Source organism: Bactrocera oleae, chromosome 4, assembly GCF_042242935.1.
Source record: "Bactrocera oleae isolate idBacOlea1 chromosome 4, idBacOlea1, whole genome shotgun sequence".
Classification (NCBI taxonomy): domain Eukaryota; kingdom Metazoa; phylum Arthropoda; class Insecta; order Diptera; family Tephritidae; genus Bactrocera; species Bactrocera oleae.
In genome coordinates, this window is record NC_091538.1 from 45,956,178 (window position 1) to 45,975,147 (window position 18,970).

The 18,970-nt window shown below is 33.1% G+C and overlaps 1 protein-coding gene across 7 annotated transcripts in view; it reads right to left on the reverse strand.

Moving 5' to 3' along the window:
* Positions 1-18,970, reverse strand: part of Trpm (transient receptor potential cation channel, subfamily M) — a 240,780-nt gene that overhangs the window by 134,885 nt on the left and 86,925 nt on the right. For 3 of the 7 annotated variants that reach the window (XM_070108438.1, XM_070108439.1, XM_070108437.1), the window contains exon 4: positions 12,947-13,096. In XM_070108438.1, coding sequence (XP_069964539.1) covers positions 12,947-13,027 — 81 coding nt within the window. In that variant the 5' untranslated portion in view covers positions 13,028-13,096. Of the gene's footprint in view, positions 1-3,165; positions 3,459-6,751; positions 6,863-10,943; positions 11,538-12,946; positions 13,097-18,970 lie in introns of those variants that run through there. The other 4 variants (XM_036362721.2, XM_070108436.1, XM_070108434.1 and 1 more) reach the window with 3 other exon arrangements.

The window sequence follows — 18,970 nt, forward strand, 5'->3', positions numbered from 1 at the left end:
AGCATTCTTTTCATATTTCTATGTTATAGTGCGAAATCGGATTACAACCACGCCTATTTCCCATATAACACCATTTTCAATTCCATCTGATTCTTTCACTTTCCACTATGCATATCAAGCAACAATGATTATAATGGGGTTAAAACTTTGCGTGAATAATACGATTAAAGTATACCACCTTGTGGCCAAAAATGGTCTAAATTGAACCAAAACTGTTCAAGCCCCTAAGTACTAAATATGTGGACCCCAGTGCCTATAGTTGACCTTCTACCGAAAATTTCAGTCAATCCACAAAGAAATCTCAAACGAGTATACCATTTGCTTTGCGAGAGTATAAAATGTTCGGTTACATCCGAACTTAGCACTTCCTTACTTGTTATATTTTTCAACGCTATTAAAATAATAAAGATTTCTATCATAAAGTTATTTTTTCACGATCTTGGACAATTCATAATCTTTTCCACAAAGTTCTTACGAAGTGGCTTGAATCTCTACAGATATATACCATATATGCATGTAGTACTCAGCGCACAATACATACTCAAATTCCAATATTACAAAACCTGAAAGAACCCGCATGTGAAAGTAGTAGACTTCATTTACCTCAACTTTCAGATAAATTTTTGGAACTTGGATGAATTACTTAGACTGATTTTGTATGCGGAAAAAAGTATAAGTGAGATCGTTTTTGATATTAAGAGTCTCAATTCTATATAAACTATAATTTTTTTTTAATATTAAAGTTCAGACAATAGCAGCTTTCAGGATCTTTATCTGGAACAACTAGGGGCAATCCAAATCTCCTGCTAGTCGGCTATATACATGTATTAAAATATATATTAAAAATCAGGAAATTATTACTGGTTTTGAAATAAGTTTTGGCAACACCAGGCAACATTTGAGTGCGTATTCGCTTTTTTTATAGACCAAGCATAATTAGTAACAATACTACCTTTGTGAACAATTCTCGTTTAATCTTCCTATATTTTACACTAAAAACTATTCACAATTTCAGAAAAATATGAATATGGCTAAAACAGCGATAGCTAAACTTAAAAATTTTAGCCAAAACAATCGAAAAAATTGGGTTCTCAATGCGTACTCTTTTGTATTCTCTTTATCGCTTGTCTATTTATTCTCATTTATTCTAGAGCGCGATAGCATATGTAACAAACAATACCGTTCAATTTTTACTTCTTCTACTTTCAATTATCAACAGTTGTTTTTATGAATTAACTCTCGACGAGAGAGTGTCACGTCAGAGAGGAAATTAAAATATCATAAACAGAGAGAGTAAATGCTACCACTCACAAAATTGCTAGCATTCTTACAAAATGTTTGCATGTATTTGCCTAGGCGTATACGTAACTAAATGCAATTGTACTGACGCCATCACCACAAAGAGTGAAACTCAATAAAAAGCATGTTTGAAGCTAGTACAATTTGTGGCTGAGCGCAACAAGGTATGGCAAAATATCGAGATAAGAAACTGCGATCAAAACAAATAGAATAAGTATATTAAGTAATTCACTTCTTTCTTCTATTTTCAATTTTTCAGAGTTGACATTTTATAATAATTATATAAAATTATTAGGATTAATTCCGAAAAAATAATATACGTACTCCACCAGACTAGTTAAACCGAACACAAATTTCTGAAAATAATTTTAAGCGCACTGAAAATATTTATCCGAAAATAAAGTTGCCACTAATTGCAAAATATTTACTACTAAGTGGACTAAGCGAACAGTACATAATTTAAGCAATTTAAGAACACTCTACAATTGCAATATTTTTATTTTAAGTCAACGAAGACATCAAATGACATACAGAATTTCATAAGACGAAAAAGCTTTAGTATCGAATTTGTAATAAAAAATTAAATTTTTTTTAGCGTTCTTGTATAATAGCATAGTTGTTTTGTAGGGATCACTGGAAAAGTATGAATATTTGTTAAAAAATGTTAGTATTTTATTGTCTTCTAAAAGTATTGAGTAACATAACCGCGCTATAAATCAAAAAATTAAAAAAATATATATTGTTACCAGGGTTGCCACCAAATATTCATACCTAAAAAATTGTTTAAAACTACTTTTTAACTCTTTTATTCAAAATTTTTTTCTGATTGTTTCATTAAAAAATTCTTTAAGGCACCAATGAAACTTTTAGCTTGCTAATTTCCAACAAATTTCATTTCTGTAATACAGGTGGCATGTCGAAATGTTAATTAACAAATTCTCTTGGTAAAATTATCAAACAACAAGCAATAGATGTTACAACAACAATGTCGACAATAAAAATATATATAATGAATAAAACAGAAAAACTTTTAGCAACAGTTGTTGGCGGCAAGTTCGTGAAAGCATGTTTCCCACAAAGTCACATAAGTGCTAAAAGACACGCGCGCACGCACGAGCCAAGCGCACAAACGCTGCACGTGGGTGTGCATGTGTCTATGTATATGTATCTAAATATGTATTTATTTATATTATATGCATTATTAATGCTCTGAGTAAAACAAAAAGTCGAGAAGTTGTTTAGTGCAAGCATGAAAATGCGAGTGCGAATTGACTATATACACATAGAAATCAAAAACTCCCATTTGAAGACATAGATACATACATATACATATGTATATGTATACGATGCTTAATTTTCAATATACACACCGAATTCAATAGTTTGCGTGTCATACATTTCATATTTATCTTTGCTTGTTGGAATTATTATTTTATCTCGCCACCACCACCAGCAATTCGCTGTGCACGGGTATACTCACATTAGGGTGGCACTAAAGTTTGCAAACAATTCTAAAATTTAGCTGAAATCCCAGAACTAGAAAGTAAAGATGAAGATCAAACATAACAAGTATGATTCCGAATGACGGCATTCGGGTGATACGATTTTTAACTCTACCCGATAACATAAAAGGCTAAGGAATTTAATCTGAGAGAGGCAATTGAGGGCTCACACTATAAAGCTATCAATATTTGGGCTTTTTCGTACCACCCTAATACACATACAAGCACACAAACTACTCATTTTAATTGCGAATTGGTTTTATTTCGAAATAATTTCCACACATATATACATATATACAAGTATGTATATAAACACAAAGTACTTATGCTTTTAAACGATAGTTAGACGCTTTTAATTACTTACAAATACCCAATTGGTGTGAAAGAACATTCTGCAGTGTTTGTTGGCCAAACTGTGGCGACCGGCCACTTGTGGATTATTTTTTATTTGAGCGGAATTTCGTTTACTATGCCGTTAATTGGATGTTGGCTATGAAAGCGAGCGTAAACATTCAACAAATGGCGGCGTTGCCCGGCACGTGGAAATTGGACGGATACCAAAACAAAATCGAAAAATGAAAAGTGGAGATTAAAAGAATTACTTGAACGCGCAAAAAGCCGTGTAACAAATAATAGCAAATATTTATTTCGATGAAAAGTTTCGCATGCAAATATTTCTCTCAACAACACCACGCTCAGTATTCCCAGTGCTGCATTGACAGACTGAAAGCGAACGCTCACCACTCATCGCAATACATTTCTATTTGCCAATGAAAAATACACACCCATTCATACGAATGTTCACAAATATTTGCGAAAAAACAACAACAAGTTAAATGCAATTAAGAGAATTTTTGTCACTAAAGGTGACAGAGTTGATTTGAGTAATCGAATCTTAGCTAGCAGACAACAGCTGGTGTAAGTGAGCTATTGACAGCGGTGTTGGTTCTCATCGACTAGTGATATACATACAAAAATACACTTGCGTGCACTTGCGTAATTGTTTCAGTAAATCGGGTGAGAGTCATAACTGCAATTGAGCGCCAGCCTCAGAAGTTTCTCTCTCAGCCAAATTGGAGCGCGATCGATTATCAAACTGTAATTGGCTTTGTTTTTCCTTCGCTAATCAGCTATTATGGTGATAAGAGCAGAGTAGCGGTTTGACTTATTGACTAATTGGTTTATTTTTGGAAGGTGAGCCACAAAACGACGAAAATATAATTTTCTTAGAAAAGCATGAAAAAGAGGAAACATTTTATTTAGCACTCATAAATATAATACCCTTCATGGGTGCATTTCTAATAGCATAAGAGGGTATAAACATATTTTTATGTTGCTTTTGATCGATCATTTTGTATGGCGGCAATATGATATAGTGGTCCGAAGTTGCTACTGTTGCCTTTCCAAATTTCCAAAAAAATTTTGTCAAAAAGAAAAATTTTTTATACAAGGACTTGATTTGGATCGGTCAGTATGTATGATAGCTGATTATAATAATTCATGCCGAAATTCGTGGAGATATCTTTTCAAATAAAAGAGTTTCTCATACAAGGACTTGATTTTGATCAGTCAGGTTGTATGACAGCTACCATATATACCATATTTGTTCGAAGATTGTACCGTTGCCTTGGACAATAATCCAAATTGAATAAAAATTATTTGTTTATAAAAATTTACATATTGTTTATAAAAAAAGTCGAATAAAGTCAGCGTATATCTCATTGGAAAGCTGAGAAGAAATCTTAAACATTAGGCCGGCTCCCACTTCTTTGAAAACATAATTCAAACTTGCAACAACGAACAATACTTAATATGCGATAGAATACCTTCCGGTACCAGGTGTTGTAACAGATCCAAAATTTGGTGATTTTTTTGTCAGAGTAGATTCCAAAATGAATATTTTCACAGAGTGCAAAATAAACTAACAGAAAAGTTTACCATTATTATCGGCAGTTGTGTTCGTTGTTCAATTTTCCAATCGAAATTGGTAGAATTTCCGCAATGTGCAGTGCAAGGCGCTCTTAAATACAATAAGTTGCGAAGAAGATACCTCCATAATAAGCTGACAAGTAGACGAAGACGGAAACGAATAAATGCCAGATCAAAAATTTTTCAGCGAGTAAGGCGAACGCCCTGATAAAATTACCGGAATTAACATGGATTTTATTGGAATAAAGGCTAACAATTTAACTGGGTTTGGATAAAATTATATCGAGTTATCTTCCATCTACAAAGGTTATTCGAATCCGGTATGGAAAAAAACATTTGTTAAATCGATGTTGAACCTAGTTAGAAAACTGTTCTCAAATCCTTGTAGGTAGAAGTTTTCGCAAGCACACATTTAGTAGTATTTTAATATCGAAGCCGATATTCTATGACATTTTCTTCAAGAAAAGAGGGAAGAGAAATGGGGGAATCAAGAAACTTGTTTGAGTATCGAGTCATAAAGGAATCGCTTGAAACCTTTGCCTAATTTAATTAGATTGGCAATGTGTCGCTACTTCGTTGTCCTCTTGCGCTCTGGCATTGGATCTATGATATACCGGAAGCTTACTAACATATCTTTCTCGGTCAAAGACGGACGCAAGAGGTGCTGGGAACTACTTGCTCTTAGCAATGCTGACCTCACGCACAGCCACACTGTTCAATAGGCTTACATGCGGTGAGGTTACATATCTGGTCAGACGCAAATTGCCACAGTTGTATGGGAGACCAGATAGAATCATCTAGACACTTCCGTTTCAAACGTTTAACTTTTGCCAGACTTTGGTTGAAACATCTTAGTAGTCACATATTTGGCGAACTTGGCCAAGTGAGAAGTGTGATTGATATTAGCCGCTTCAATAAATTTGTGGTAATCCGAAAGCGATTCGGCAATCTATATGGGAATCAGCGTTAGGTTTGGAGCGAGGATCAGCCGTACGACCTAATCTAACTAAAGTATGCCAACCAACTAAAGTAAGTTGCCAAAGAATGCAATATTTTTCATACTTTTACAAAACTTTAAGAATTATATTTATTAAAAAAGTAATTTAAGGGAGAAAATCCAAACTTAAAACAGCAACTCGAAAAATTTCAATGAGGCCATTTAGAGCTGAGAACGGTTTTCAATACTGTAAATTTCATTTTCAAAAGTAACCTTTGATCAGATCATATAATATTCCTATATATATTATAATACCTAATATTGAATCTAACCAGAAAGTACAACAATATATTTAATAAGTTAACAAATTTTAAAGCTAAACGCCCATCAACAAATACTTGCTACTTAAAAAGCTGTGATAAAAGAGACATTTATGAATCTTTGTGTCCTTAAACATAAATGAATAATCTATGCAAATAATTTCACTTGCTTTGAAATAATATAGCTTTAATTACTACATAAACAGTTAGCGGTATACATGTGACATTTTCCAGATATTTTGCACAAATGTTTTACAAATGCAAATGATAATTACTTCAAATTCATCAAAATCCTACGCCAAATGGACTAAGAGATTTGACGAAACAAATCAAATGTCAAAGCATGTGTTTATGTACATATAAATACATAAGCTATACATACATACATAAGCTCTGTATATGTATTCATGTATGTATGTTTGTGGCTTATATACATATGCGCGTAAGTGTGCTTATTTTCTCACAACAAGTTCAGGTGGATTTCTCATATCCACACATCTTTATAAATATGTACATATATACAACATAGCTAAAAAAAAAGAAATAATAATTTAACAATATTTGCCATTGAAAATTTGTACATAGATCTACATAAAACCGTACGTGTGTGGGTAAGCAGCTATGCGGTATTTTCAGGCGTTGCACAGCCACATGCCACATTTGTTTTTTTATGCTTTTGAGCTTAGCTATTTCTCATGTTATTATCATTTTTCACATACGCACTAAGGTATGTATGTGTGTATTTTCGCTGCTTTCATACTTACATAGGTCGCATAGAGTGTGGTCACATTGAAGTAAACATGCTTTTTCCACATGGAGCTGAGTCTGCCGCCCGCCTGCTTGGCATTCTGGCATCTTATTAGACTTGTATACCACTACAGTTGCAGATGTGTGTGTATATTTATATGTATATAGTTGTAATATTCAACAAAATCATTAGGAGGGGATTTTTCATAGATATATTTATATATATATGGCCGCGCAAATCAATAAATACAATGAAAATAATCCTAAATAGTTACAAAAAATATACATACATATATTTAAAAAATTATTATTTTAAAATTTATTTAAAATTATATTATAGCGCGGCGTGGTCGATTTTCCATATTTTTATGTTCGATTGTTTATTTATTTGACACAAAAATTATAAATAAATTAGCACTAAGCACTTATAAGCACAACTGATACAGTTATATAATACTAGCATAAAAGCATAATTTACTGCTATTTACTATTATTTACCAAGTTATCTACTACTATTTACTACTTACAAAGCATACCAAATATTTCAACGCTACAATTCAGTATTAATTTCACCACACGCCTAAAAGTAGTTTACATTTAGTAATATCAGAGTAGACATATTCGGATTATTATTACTTATTACTGTAATCAATAGATATAATGCATAATAAATCACTACTCTATTATAGGTTAATCGATTTATGAGTACTAAAAAGTGTAACGGTAAACTAGAGTAGTCAAACCAACAGCTGTTTCTGCGCTCTCTAATTTCAACATTCTTCTTTATTAATGAGTAAAGTTAGAAAGAGATGGCAAACAGCAGATTAGAGAGCGAAATAATAAAAGCAGTTTGGTTGTTAGCTCAGTAGCAAGTGAATTGTTTTTGTAAATATGATGAGAAATATGAAACAATTTTGTTGTAAAAAAGATAAAAATCAATTCAGCTGTTTACGTTATATAAGAAGAGTTATATAAGTTTCTTTCATTAAATTTTGTTGCAAATGCCACAGGTTTTTTTATATTGTGTCTTACGAAAATTGCTGATTTGATTTCACTTTGTTTTTGATGTAATCATAATAGAATGATAAATGTACGTATGTATGTATTATATAACATGATATATTAGCACTATAGAAGTGTATGAGATAAGGAATTCGAAAACGTTTTATGTTAGTAAAGATAATGGCATAAAATAAGTAGAAAATTGGTGTATTATAGCAATAAATATGTCATAGTCTGATTATCAAATGTGAATGATTATGTCGCTATTTTGGAACTTTCAAAATTTGGAATACCAGCGATTCTAGAGACAATATAATACGTTTAAAACTGTGATAATACTTTTTATCAATTATATCAACCGATACTTAATTTTTTAACAAGACCTTTTTTATATTTTAATGAATAGCGTAAAAATTTTTCGAATGTGCCGAAATATAGACCTTTTATATTATATACCTTTTTTATATATCATTTTATAGATTTGAACTTTCTGGAAACTGGGGATCGTTATCAGCTAGGCTGCAGCAGGGAATATTACAAGTATTAGCGACAAATGAGGAAACTTTGGCCTATTCACAAAAATTTTGGTCTTGCATATTTTTGGCATTTGAAAAAGTTGAAGAAGTCGGATAGTTAAAGATAAATATAAAACCCACAAATATTTTCGGATGGCTTTATTAGAAATTTGATTGCTTTGGAACTTCATAATGAATTAAAATTCCAAAACTCGATTATGTGATGCCTTATTATTTGTATAACTAAATATTGACTACATTTCTACTTGAATATTTCTAATAATTTTCAAAACTTAACTTAGAGAATTTAGAACTAGGAACTACAATATTCCGATCAGAAAAAGTAGTAAAATAAATGTACTTGGAATAAATATCAAAACTGTTTAAAGCTGTCTCCATTGCAATTAAAAACCGAAGATAACCGCCAATTGATGAGTTAGTATTTTTCTGAATTTCTATAATAATTTTCTTCGCTATTATATCAAAAAATAATAGAAAAAAATATCAAAATTTATTCAATGAGGATAAAGAAGGCATCGGTTTGATAAATGGCACTAATAACTTCGGTTGTTAAAAAGTATAGAAGAGCAAGTAAGGGTCTAAAGAGTGCTGAAAGTCAGTATAAGTTCATAAGGGCTTGGTATTCAAAACTACATAGAATATTATAAGTGCAGGAACATAATTTTACAGAATTTTTTAACAGGCATAATTGAAAAGTACAATAGTTCCGTGTTGTGGACCACCACCCAAGTATGCTCCAACTTTCATCGGGACTTCCAGCTAAGTTTAAACCTGCTTTATAACCTGCTTTAAAACCTCTTTTTTCTGCGCTTCTTTTGAGATCATCCACAAAGTTAAATATTAGTACTCAATTAGAATCTGGTTTCCTTAATCCTTAAATGATCATAATAAGAAATATAGCCAAGGATATTCTCAATAATAAACTCAAAATTGCAACTTTGTATGTAGCAAAAAACAAATTGTAAGTAAACTAGAAGTCTATAAAACAGGTAAAAAATGTTGCATTTTGCACATCCTATTTTCCGAAATTAACATGTAGATGATTAACTCAGTGCTAAAAATTGGAGTCGTATGAATTCTTAGTAAGAGTGTTGAAAAATACTACTATTATATTGGCAAATTAACATAATAAGATCTTCTTTATCGCAAAAAGGACCAGTGTTGCGACATAATAATCCACATTTATATATCAAAACGATTGATTAATACATATAACGTAAACGTAACGTAACATAAACTCGAGTTTAGGAAAAATTTTGAGGTATATTCATTGAGTTGTTTAAAAAATTCTGAGTTTGATTTGCAAATAGTTCACGCAAATAGATTAAGTAAGCAAAAGTTACCTGGCAAACCTCGAGTTTAAATTTTTTTTTTAATAAACTCTGAATTAAATATGAAAGTTTCGTTTTGCATAGCTGGTAATAAGACGAAAATGAGGTGTCACAACTCTAACAGTAACAGGGGTATTTCAGAAGTTATAAGTTTACACTGAAATAATTTTAATTTTGGAAGATATTTCGAAGAAAAGTTTAATTTTTATAGTTTAAGGTTTTATATTTTTGCGCAACTACTAAAAATTTAAATGTAGTTTGAGAAACTCTGAATTTAGTCTGAAATTATTTTATGGTTAGACGATTTTTCGAATTAAAGTTTAAGATTTAGAGTTTAAGGTTTTATATTTTTGCACAATTACAAAAAATGTTCAATATGGTGTTTAAGAAACTCTGACTTGAAGTCGCAAGTGTTGTTGTCATAAAAATCAAAGTTGATCCAATAATGATTAGCCAAAAATTAAGTTAAACTTTCAAACTCTGCATCCACACTACGTGCTAAAACAGCGTTGTATTCGCCATAAACACCAAAAAGCGAGTTAACGGGAACTTTTTTTAAAGAAAACTCGACAATTGGTAATAAAATTTAATGATTAGCTTCAACACAGGCAATAAACTCGAGTTTATGGAACAACGTGAACGTAATATTAATAGTTAATGAATGTTTAACTGATAAAAGTAGGTGGGTGATTAAAAAAAGAGTTAAAAATATGGAGGATTTGGTATAGAAAAGGTTAGTCGTGAATATCGGATAGGATTTAGTATATATTTTTCAATGTAAATGCAAAATAGTTGTATAGTATAATAGCTGTATAGTATAATATAAAGTTAATGTGTAGTAAAATTTAGCAAATCAGAGTAACTCATAATTATGTTCCCCAAGTATAGAAGACTAAGTTTAAAAAAAGTGTATATGCATAAGTATATAAGTGTGCAGGTATATAGTGGGTCTTCATAAAAGTAATCAAAGTGTTGGTATAGTATAGTAGTCAGCAGTTGCTAGTTTAAAGTAAAGTGTACACATTCAGTTTGGTTTTTGGATTTATTGTAAATATTGGCAAATCATAGCTGCACGCGACGGAATTGCCAATAAAGCGAAAGTTCTAAGAATAGTGTTAATAAAAAATTAGTGGATGGTATATAGGGGACGGTGTAACAGTGTATATATATATATATATGTGTGTGTGTGTGTGCGTGTGAGGAGAAGGAAGAAGGTAGGGATTTCAAATTGTAGCAAATATAAAAATGGGTGGCATACGGTAAATATATAAATGGATATTTTTTGTTGCATGTTGCATGTCGCATTACACTACTCAAACTACATTTGGAACAATGCTTACCGGCTTTGCTTTTGGCTTCTGTTTTGCCTGGCGCTTCTGCTTCAACATATTCCAACGCCAAAGCACCGAATATTGCGGAATCTTTGCAGCGACTTGTCGTGCGCACCAACACTAATACACACTAAAGCGAGACTAGTAAGGCTGTTATTGTTGGTACTGTAGTTGGTGTTGTTGTATGCGTTGAATGTTGCTGCCGCTGTAGCTGCTTATTGAGATGGTGTTGATTTTAGTGATGATGATGATGATGATGATGACACGTCGCAACCGACTATCAGCGTGCAACAACAATTATAAATGCCGCTGAGCCGATTTGCATACAACTTAATGTGTGTGTGCGACAGTTGACGTTGTACGTTGTTTTGAGCAGTGTCACACCTGCAGTGTTAATTTACTTTCGTAGTATACGCTGGCTGGTTTGCCTAGTGCTTCGTCGGTTGATTGCTTGCACCTTCCTTTTTGTTTATTGTTAATTTTTTTTCTTCTTATTTCTGTTTTGTTTTCCTTCACTCGTGTTCTCCGCTCCTGTTCAGTACCTGTATTACAGTTGGTAGGCGACGCAGCCTTTGTGCTTTATGGCATGTCTGTGTGGAAGTTCTTTATGCCGAATGCACAGCAGAAATGAGTAACGAAAGCAAAAAACAAAATGGAAAATGAGTTCAAGGTATGATAATTTCACGTTGAGTAGTTTTGCTGTGGAATTTGGAGATTGTGCAAAAACTAGACGCGGTGTCGCATGTGAAAAAAGAGATTTCATTGCATGTGTGTGGGTATATATGTCATTTTTAGCGCGTTGCAGACATATTGCACCGCTATTTTTCCACGTTCTGTGTTAATTGGATTTATCTCCCTATATTTTTTTGCAAGTTTGCACTTTGTAAGCGTAATTTGAAAAAAAAAAATGTGTAACCAATTTTAATTTTGCTCAACACTATTTCGAAACTGCACGACAATTTATAAGTTCTAAAAAATATTTTTGGTGCAAGTTGAAGCAGCTTTCGAAACAAATATCTATATCAAGTCTAATATTTTTCTCTTTTCAAGTCCCACGGCGTGTTACATGCCCCAAAATATTGTTAACGCTGCAAGTTGAAGGAGCTTTCGAAGCAAAAGAGTATATTTCAGTTGCAAATGTCCTTATATTATAGCACAACGTTGTTTTTTAAATACTATTTCTCATTTCTGCCAATATTCGTCCAATATTTGGTTGAGTAGTCTGCATAAAATAGCTCTCAGCAAATTAACCCACATTAGTGTAACTTCAAGTAAAAAATGTGTACCAGTTTTCCGTAAAACACTTTAAGTGTCATCAGACATATTGCCGTACACTCTATCTCCATTGTAAAAATATTGTAGCACTCTTTAAATAATTTTAAAAAAATTTTCTTGACCTTTTTTCACTTGTTCGTCATTTAATTAAATGTTACGCATACGCAGTGGCGCACGTCGAGCGCGCTTGTTAGTAAAATTCACGCATAAAACGAAGAACAGAGGACAACACAACAGTTTGTATGAGTTAATTTACAAAACACGTGTTTTTCAGCAACACACAATGCACAATGTTTTTCACTATTTACTCTTTCTTGCTAACATAACATTTAAAAGTACACGCTTTTAAGCGCATGAGTAGTCATTAAAGTGACAAAAACACAATTTCAACACAGGAACACTTTTGCTATAAATTTCCATTTCTCCATGTTTTTTTTTTTAATTTTTAGTAAATGTGTTAAATCGTGTGCGAACCATATAGGCTGTTGTTGTTATTATTTTGTTTTATTTTTTTAAAGTTAATAAAATATACGCAGATAATGACGAGTTTTTAATACAATGAAATACCTTTTACCTCTCGGACAAACATTAATAGTTAATGTTTTTTTAGTCGTATTCTGCTTCACAGCCAACTTCGTGTGGTTTGTGTGGCATGAGAATTTCGCAATATGCCGTTATTATGTGTAAATATGTAAAAAAAATATATATGTTTATGAGAGTATGTGTGTAAATGTTACCTTCTTTGGCTTCTTCACAGAGATGGTACGCGAGTACTGATGATACACCTGCACATGATTCGATGTGAATTTACCCAACATTGGTTTTGACGTTTGATTTACAACACGCTGACGTTTTGCCTAATGAAAACCACAGTGGAAAATGGGACTCTGCAAATGAAAGAAATGGAAAATTTTTTTATTAAATCTTTTGATAAGGAAAAATAAAGTTGGAAACGCAAATATGCAATTATAGCAAAGATCTGCAGAAAAGGTTTACTCATACGCCCTTAGCATCTTTTACATCATTTTTATTACTAGTTTCGCATAAAATCATTCAAATGATTGGGACAAATATTGGAGGAAGTTCCGTTAGGTTATGCTGCATTAGAATTGTTATCAAAAACCCTACTTATGGTCCGAAAACGCTCATATTCAAATATCAAATGAGATAAGGTAAGAAAATTAAGAAGTAGTAGGCCAAAAAATAATACGTGCAGCTCAACTAAATAAGTGGCGAACTTAAGACTCAGAGATTTGATTTCTCAATATAATGAAATAATATGAACAAGTAATGCGGCTTATGAGAGGATTGCTCGACTATAATATTAAATTGTCTGATATTGTGTTTGCTGACCTTTAATGAATGTTTACAATTTAAATAAAATCTTCACTATTTTCGTATTTTTTTCTCTTTAATTCACATGATCCTGTAAGACGAGAGGCACCTCTTTCCCGAGGGACTGCCGGAATAGACGTCACAATGGACGAGTTTTTAATAATTTCATTTGAAAGTTTTACAAAATATTAGTAAAATATGTGTCTTTAGAATAATTAGAAGTTTGAATAAAATATTTAATTCTTTATAAAATAAAAAATTATTGAAAACATATCTTTTTTCGAGGAAACCCATGTAAGTCCACTAAGTACTTTCGATGATACAAGCAAAGAAGTATAATCGAAAACTTCGAGGATTATACTGTGCTGCTTTAGTAGTTTCGTTAAGCGACTTTTGCTAATCAATGTGGTACAATACAAATTGTAAGCATTTACTCGTATTTTGTAGTCAAGCCTTAGTCAGTTATAAACCTAATCGTCCAGCAAACGGAGTGGAGGACAAGCGTGGTGTTTTCATTAGCGAACAGCATATTCTTAGCTTTCTGGTGACATGAACAGAGGTCAACATTGATAAATTTAAAGAAACAATTGTATAATTTATAGGCTTTCAATCAATAGAATTGTGTTACTTTACTTTGTTACGCATAAGCTAAGCTTTAATATCCGCGATCACGCACTTTACAGTTTTATGCTAACTCTAAGCAATTTTTAGCTCTACAAAAAAAAAAACATTTTCATTTATTTTAGTACAAATATATATTAACGCCTTAAAAGCAGGCCTTTTTTGAGCCAACAAAAGCATAGCAACGCTTAATTCAATTTTCATATCTCTCCTCTCTGAAGCCAACACGACGCATTCAAATACTTGTAATTCCTTTTTAATTTTTCGATGGTAACATTTGTGTCAAGTACTTTTGTTCGTAATAAAGTAGACTCCTCGAATCACTTCTGCAATATTTTTCAACGATTCCGTAGTCGAAATTTCATTAGAACTACAAAATTTCAAGTAAACTCAAAAGGTCATACGAAAATAAAAAAGCTTGAACCAATGTAGGAAAAAAAGGTTTATCATGATTTCATTAAGACATGACTTCATTTAACCATTTCATGTAAATCGTCTCTTGAAAATATTTTAATAAAAATTTACTTACACACATATGCATAAGTCAACTAACTATATGTACATATATGGTATGTAAGTATCTTACGAGGATGTAAGTGACTCTACCAGCATTTCCTTTAACTTAAGTCTGTATGTAAGTATTACCGAGCATGAACAACGAGATTTTTATATTTAAATATAAGATTTCACTGAGGTTAGGTATTCATGTACCTGGTAAAAAAAAAATAGGTAATATGGTTTAAAACAAAAGGAGTCCGGGCGGAAAATAACGAATTTAATTGCAATATATGAGACGAAAAAGTCCCTATATCTTGCACGGATCTCGTATAGCCAGGCGATAAAATAAACGCTTCATCCAAAAAATAGTGGAAGCTAGACCCTTACTAGTCTCATTACTATAAAAAATGCGCCAACAGTGCGGATGAACTTGTTTGGGTTAGCCGCAAAAAAGATAGACAGTAGAACTTCGTGCCTGAAAAACTGTTTTTGCGGGACGTTCTTATTTATTAACGTACGTGCCAAAAGTGGTTTGAACGATTTAAAAGTTAGGATTTTGGCGTCCTCGGCGTTTAAAAAAATTGAAAGATGAGGAACTGGACGCATAACTCGATGGAAACATTAAAACCATGGAGTGAAGACTCATCTTTGATTGACAACGTTCCAACGTTTAAAACCAGCCAGATACAAGGAAATTAGAAATGCTTCTTAAACGCTACAAAATGAAGTAGTTTTCGCATGAAATTGTAACTGGGGATGAAAAATTAATCCATTTGGTGGAAAACCATTAATAAGCAACGCCAACGACAACAACTCATCAAATTGAAGCGAGAGTTGGGCGAAACGCCTAAAATTTGCGAATTGAATTTGTCTTACCCGCCTGACGGCCCAGACCTTGGGTCTTGGGACTACCATTTGTTCCGGTTAATGCAGGACGCTTTCCCTGGAATATGGTTCACATCAGAACAGCGTATCAACAATTTAACTTATTAATTCTCGGCCGCCAAGCCGACGCAGTTCTTTTGGGATAGAATCCACTAGTTGCCAGAAAGATGGGAAAATGTTAAAGCTTTAGATGGGCAATACTTTGAATAATACTATTGTAGTTGTTTTTCTTAATTAAACGTGTGAAAACCAACCGAACGAACAGTTATAGACCCAATGCAGGAACCTATAAAGAAGCAAACAACTTCTGGCTTTGGAAGTTATGGTTTGATTTTACTCAGGTTTATGTTCCATTTGAGTACAGTATATTTGCATTCATTTCAATTGCTGTGGGGAAGACAATGATTCTCCTTAATACTATTTTCTCACTTAACCATTTTCTGGAGACTTAGGCAATATATCTTAGACTGAATGAAGTCGTCTTAAAGCACCAAGCTATAATACAAATACAAAAGATACCGTACACTTACTTATTTACCTTGATTTTTTAGCGGTCAGCTTGTATATCAGCTATATGCTATAGTGGCTCGCTCTGAACAATTTCTTCGGATTCTAGCAATGCTTTGCATCTTAATATATGCCAGATCTCGTGGCGATACCTTGTCAATTCAAAAAATTTGTCAGACAGACCGATATCGGCGGTTCCAACAAACGAGCAGCTTTTTGGAGTGAAAAGGACGTGTGCAAATTTCTAGATTGATATTTCACAAACTGAGGGACTAGTTCGCGTATATACAGGCACGCGGGTGGACAGACGGACATGGCTAAATCAACTCATGCTGATCATTTACATAAGAATATGTACAGGTATGTATAAGGTCTCCGACCATTTCTTTTGGGTGTTACCAACTTCGTCGCAAACTTAATATACCCTATATTTTAATGCCGATCGAAACATGGTTTTTTCCTACAAGGTTTCGGCTTTAACTTAACACATCAATAAAAGCGTGAATTTACCTGCACGTTAATTATCCTCGGTTTTTTCAGCTGCGCCACTTCTCATGGCAATCACAACACCCTGACGAGCACGCCTGAATCTGAAGGTAAGCTCAAGTATGTCACATATTAAAAGTGAATACTTACACACACACACACATTTAAGTATATATGTGTGTATCCCAATAACAGCAAATATGTTTGTAGACCAGCAAAGGCAAATAATTTACATACCTGTCAGCTTAAGAGCGCTTAACGGTATAATCAATGTGAAATCAATTTTAAGCGAGAAATAATAAATAAAAAGAAAACAGAAAAAAATACATGGAAAATAACCTCAAGCACATAAACAAATTTGACATTAAAACTGACAGCCGCAAAAACCGAAAGATATGCGAACAACCACCAGCATATGAAGCTATCAATTGACTGGAATTTGTGCGTGTGAGTTTATTTGTGTGTATGTGTGAGTAGTCTGCTCTTTGTTGTCAACAGCGGGGCGTGTAAGCACGCGGTCTTCATAAAAGCTTTCCTACATTGAGGCGCAACAGACAATTTTCACCATTTTTTTTCCTCTGAGCGAGCAAAATATGGGATTTTAAATAAGTAGCACTTAGCAAAAGACATCGCCGAAATCAATAAACCGTAGAAGATTAACTGCTGAAATATACTTGGATTGAGGATTTGCTATAAATAAAGATACTTAGATGAATTGCCTTAGCGCGCGCAGATAGAAATCTCTGAAAGTTAAGTGTGTTAAGGACGCGGCTTCTAAAATAGGATAATAGACGAGAAGCAGTAAATATAACGATATTATACAACAGATTTTTTTGGTTTTTTTTTACTCGGAGCAAAATATCTCACGCAAGGTCTATTTAGTTCGTTATCTATAACGGCATAAAGGATATGTAAATAAATATTGATGTCAAAATGAATAAGAAATGGGATGATTAAATTAACATTATCGGAATTGATAAAAAAATATAGCTTATTATGTTAATAGACCAAACTAAGTAAGCGCAAAGACGTAAAACAATCCGTAGAGTATGGTAAAAAGCTCGGATTTAATACTGCTAACAAACTCGAGTTTATCATAACTGAGACAATTTAGAAGTTTAGCTGAAGACGGTATTCTCAACTATTGTACCAAACCTTTTATTTAATTCTAGTTAAACACAATTCTTTCTATTTATGGAAAATCAAACCCTGCTTTTAACAAAATTGTTTAACACAATTGGCAAGTAAGGAAAAATTTATTTAAAATTTTGACTATTTTTGTAGTTTATAATTGTATGCATAATAATAATAATGTAAAATTAAACAAGAAAGCACAACTTCTAGGTTTACTTTAAACTCCCCTTTTAGGGTTTTTATTTATAAAATGCAACCCTGCTTTTCAATAAAAAATAATTTCTCATAGTTAAAGAATTAACATAATATAAACTCAGAAAAAATCCGTAAACTCACCTTGAACGTATTTGTTTTATGTTTATTAAACTCCACCCCTGGTGTGTACATTAAGAACTTCGACCAGATTATTTCATTGCACTTTGTACGCCTTCAAAGTTCGTTTAAAAAATGTCCAGTTAAGCTCAGAAGCACATTTAAGAAAATCAATTTAGACCCCACTTTATTAGTGTTTACGAAAAATTCCCGCAAAAATAATTGCATGTTAAAAAACTTTGACCACATTAATAAGATAATCAATCTCTGCGTCCCTTAAACACCCCATGGGGAAAATCCAACAGTTCTTTCTAAGCACAAAACCTTAAACTCGAGTTTCTGGCACAACGTATACTTACAATACTCTAAGTACAAGTAGCAGTCTTATTTGGGATGTAATTTAGGGCGCTAATGAGCTCACTAACTTTGCGTTCAAGGCTAGTTAAGGAATGCCAAACCTCTCTATCAATGACAACAAGTCACTTTGTGATGAGACTAGTACGGCTGCCAGGCCACAGCGGAATCGCAGTTAACTGCAAAGCTGACATGCTGCCAAGAAAAGGCACCCTACCACCCTGTCAGTAGAATTAAAACGAGCCGGTGCTCCGCTATCTTGGTGCGTTCTACCACTGGATAGATGGACTTCGCGGGAGCTTGGCCAGCGCTGGGCTACCATCGGTTCTTGCGCCGCAAGACATCTTTTGGCCCAAAGTCGATGCAAGAGCTTGTTGTGGATCCAGTCAGCTCTTTGACCTCAGTAAGGTTAAACTCTCTCTATTAGCGAAGGTTCTAACAGGCCATTGATAATACTTCCTACTTGATTGTCCGCGTTTGTGAGATCAAGACTTAAACACATGAAGCTCACTCTTTCAGATATCAGCTTATCAAAGCATTTATTGTGGCCAAGATAACGAAAATGCCAGAGGAATAGTTACTTCATGGCCTAGAGATCGAGAGTTCGGGTTCACTGAAATTGACACTAC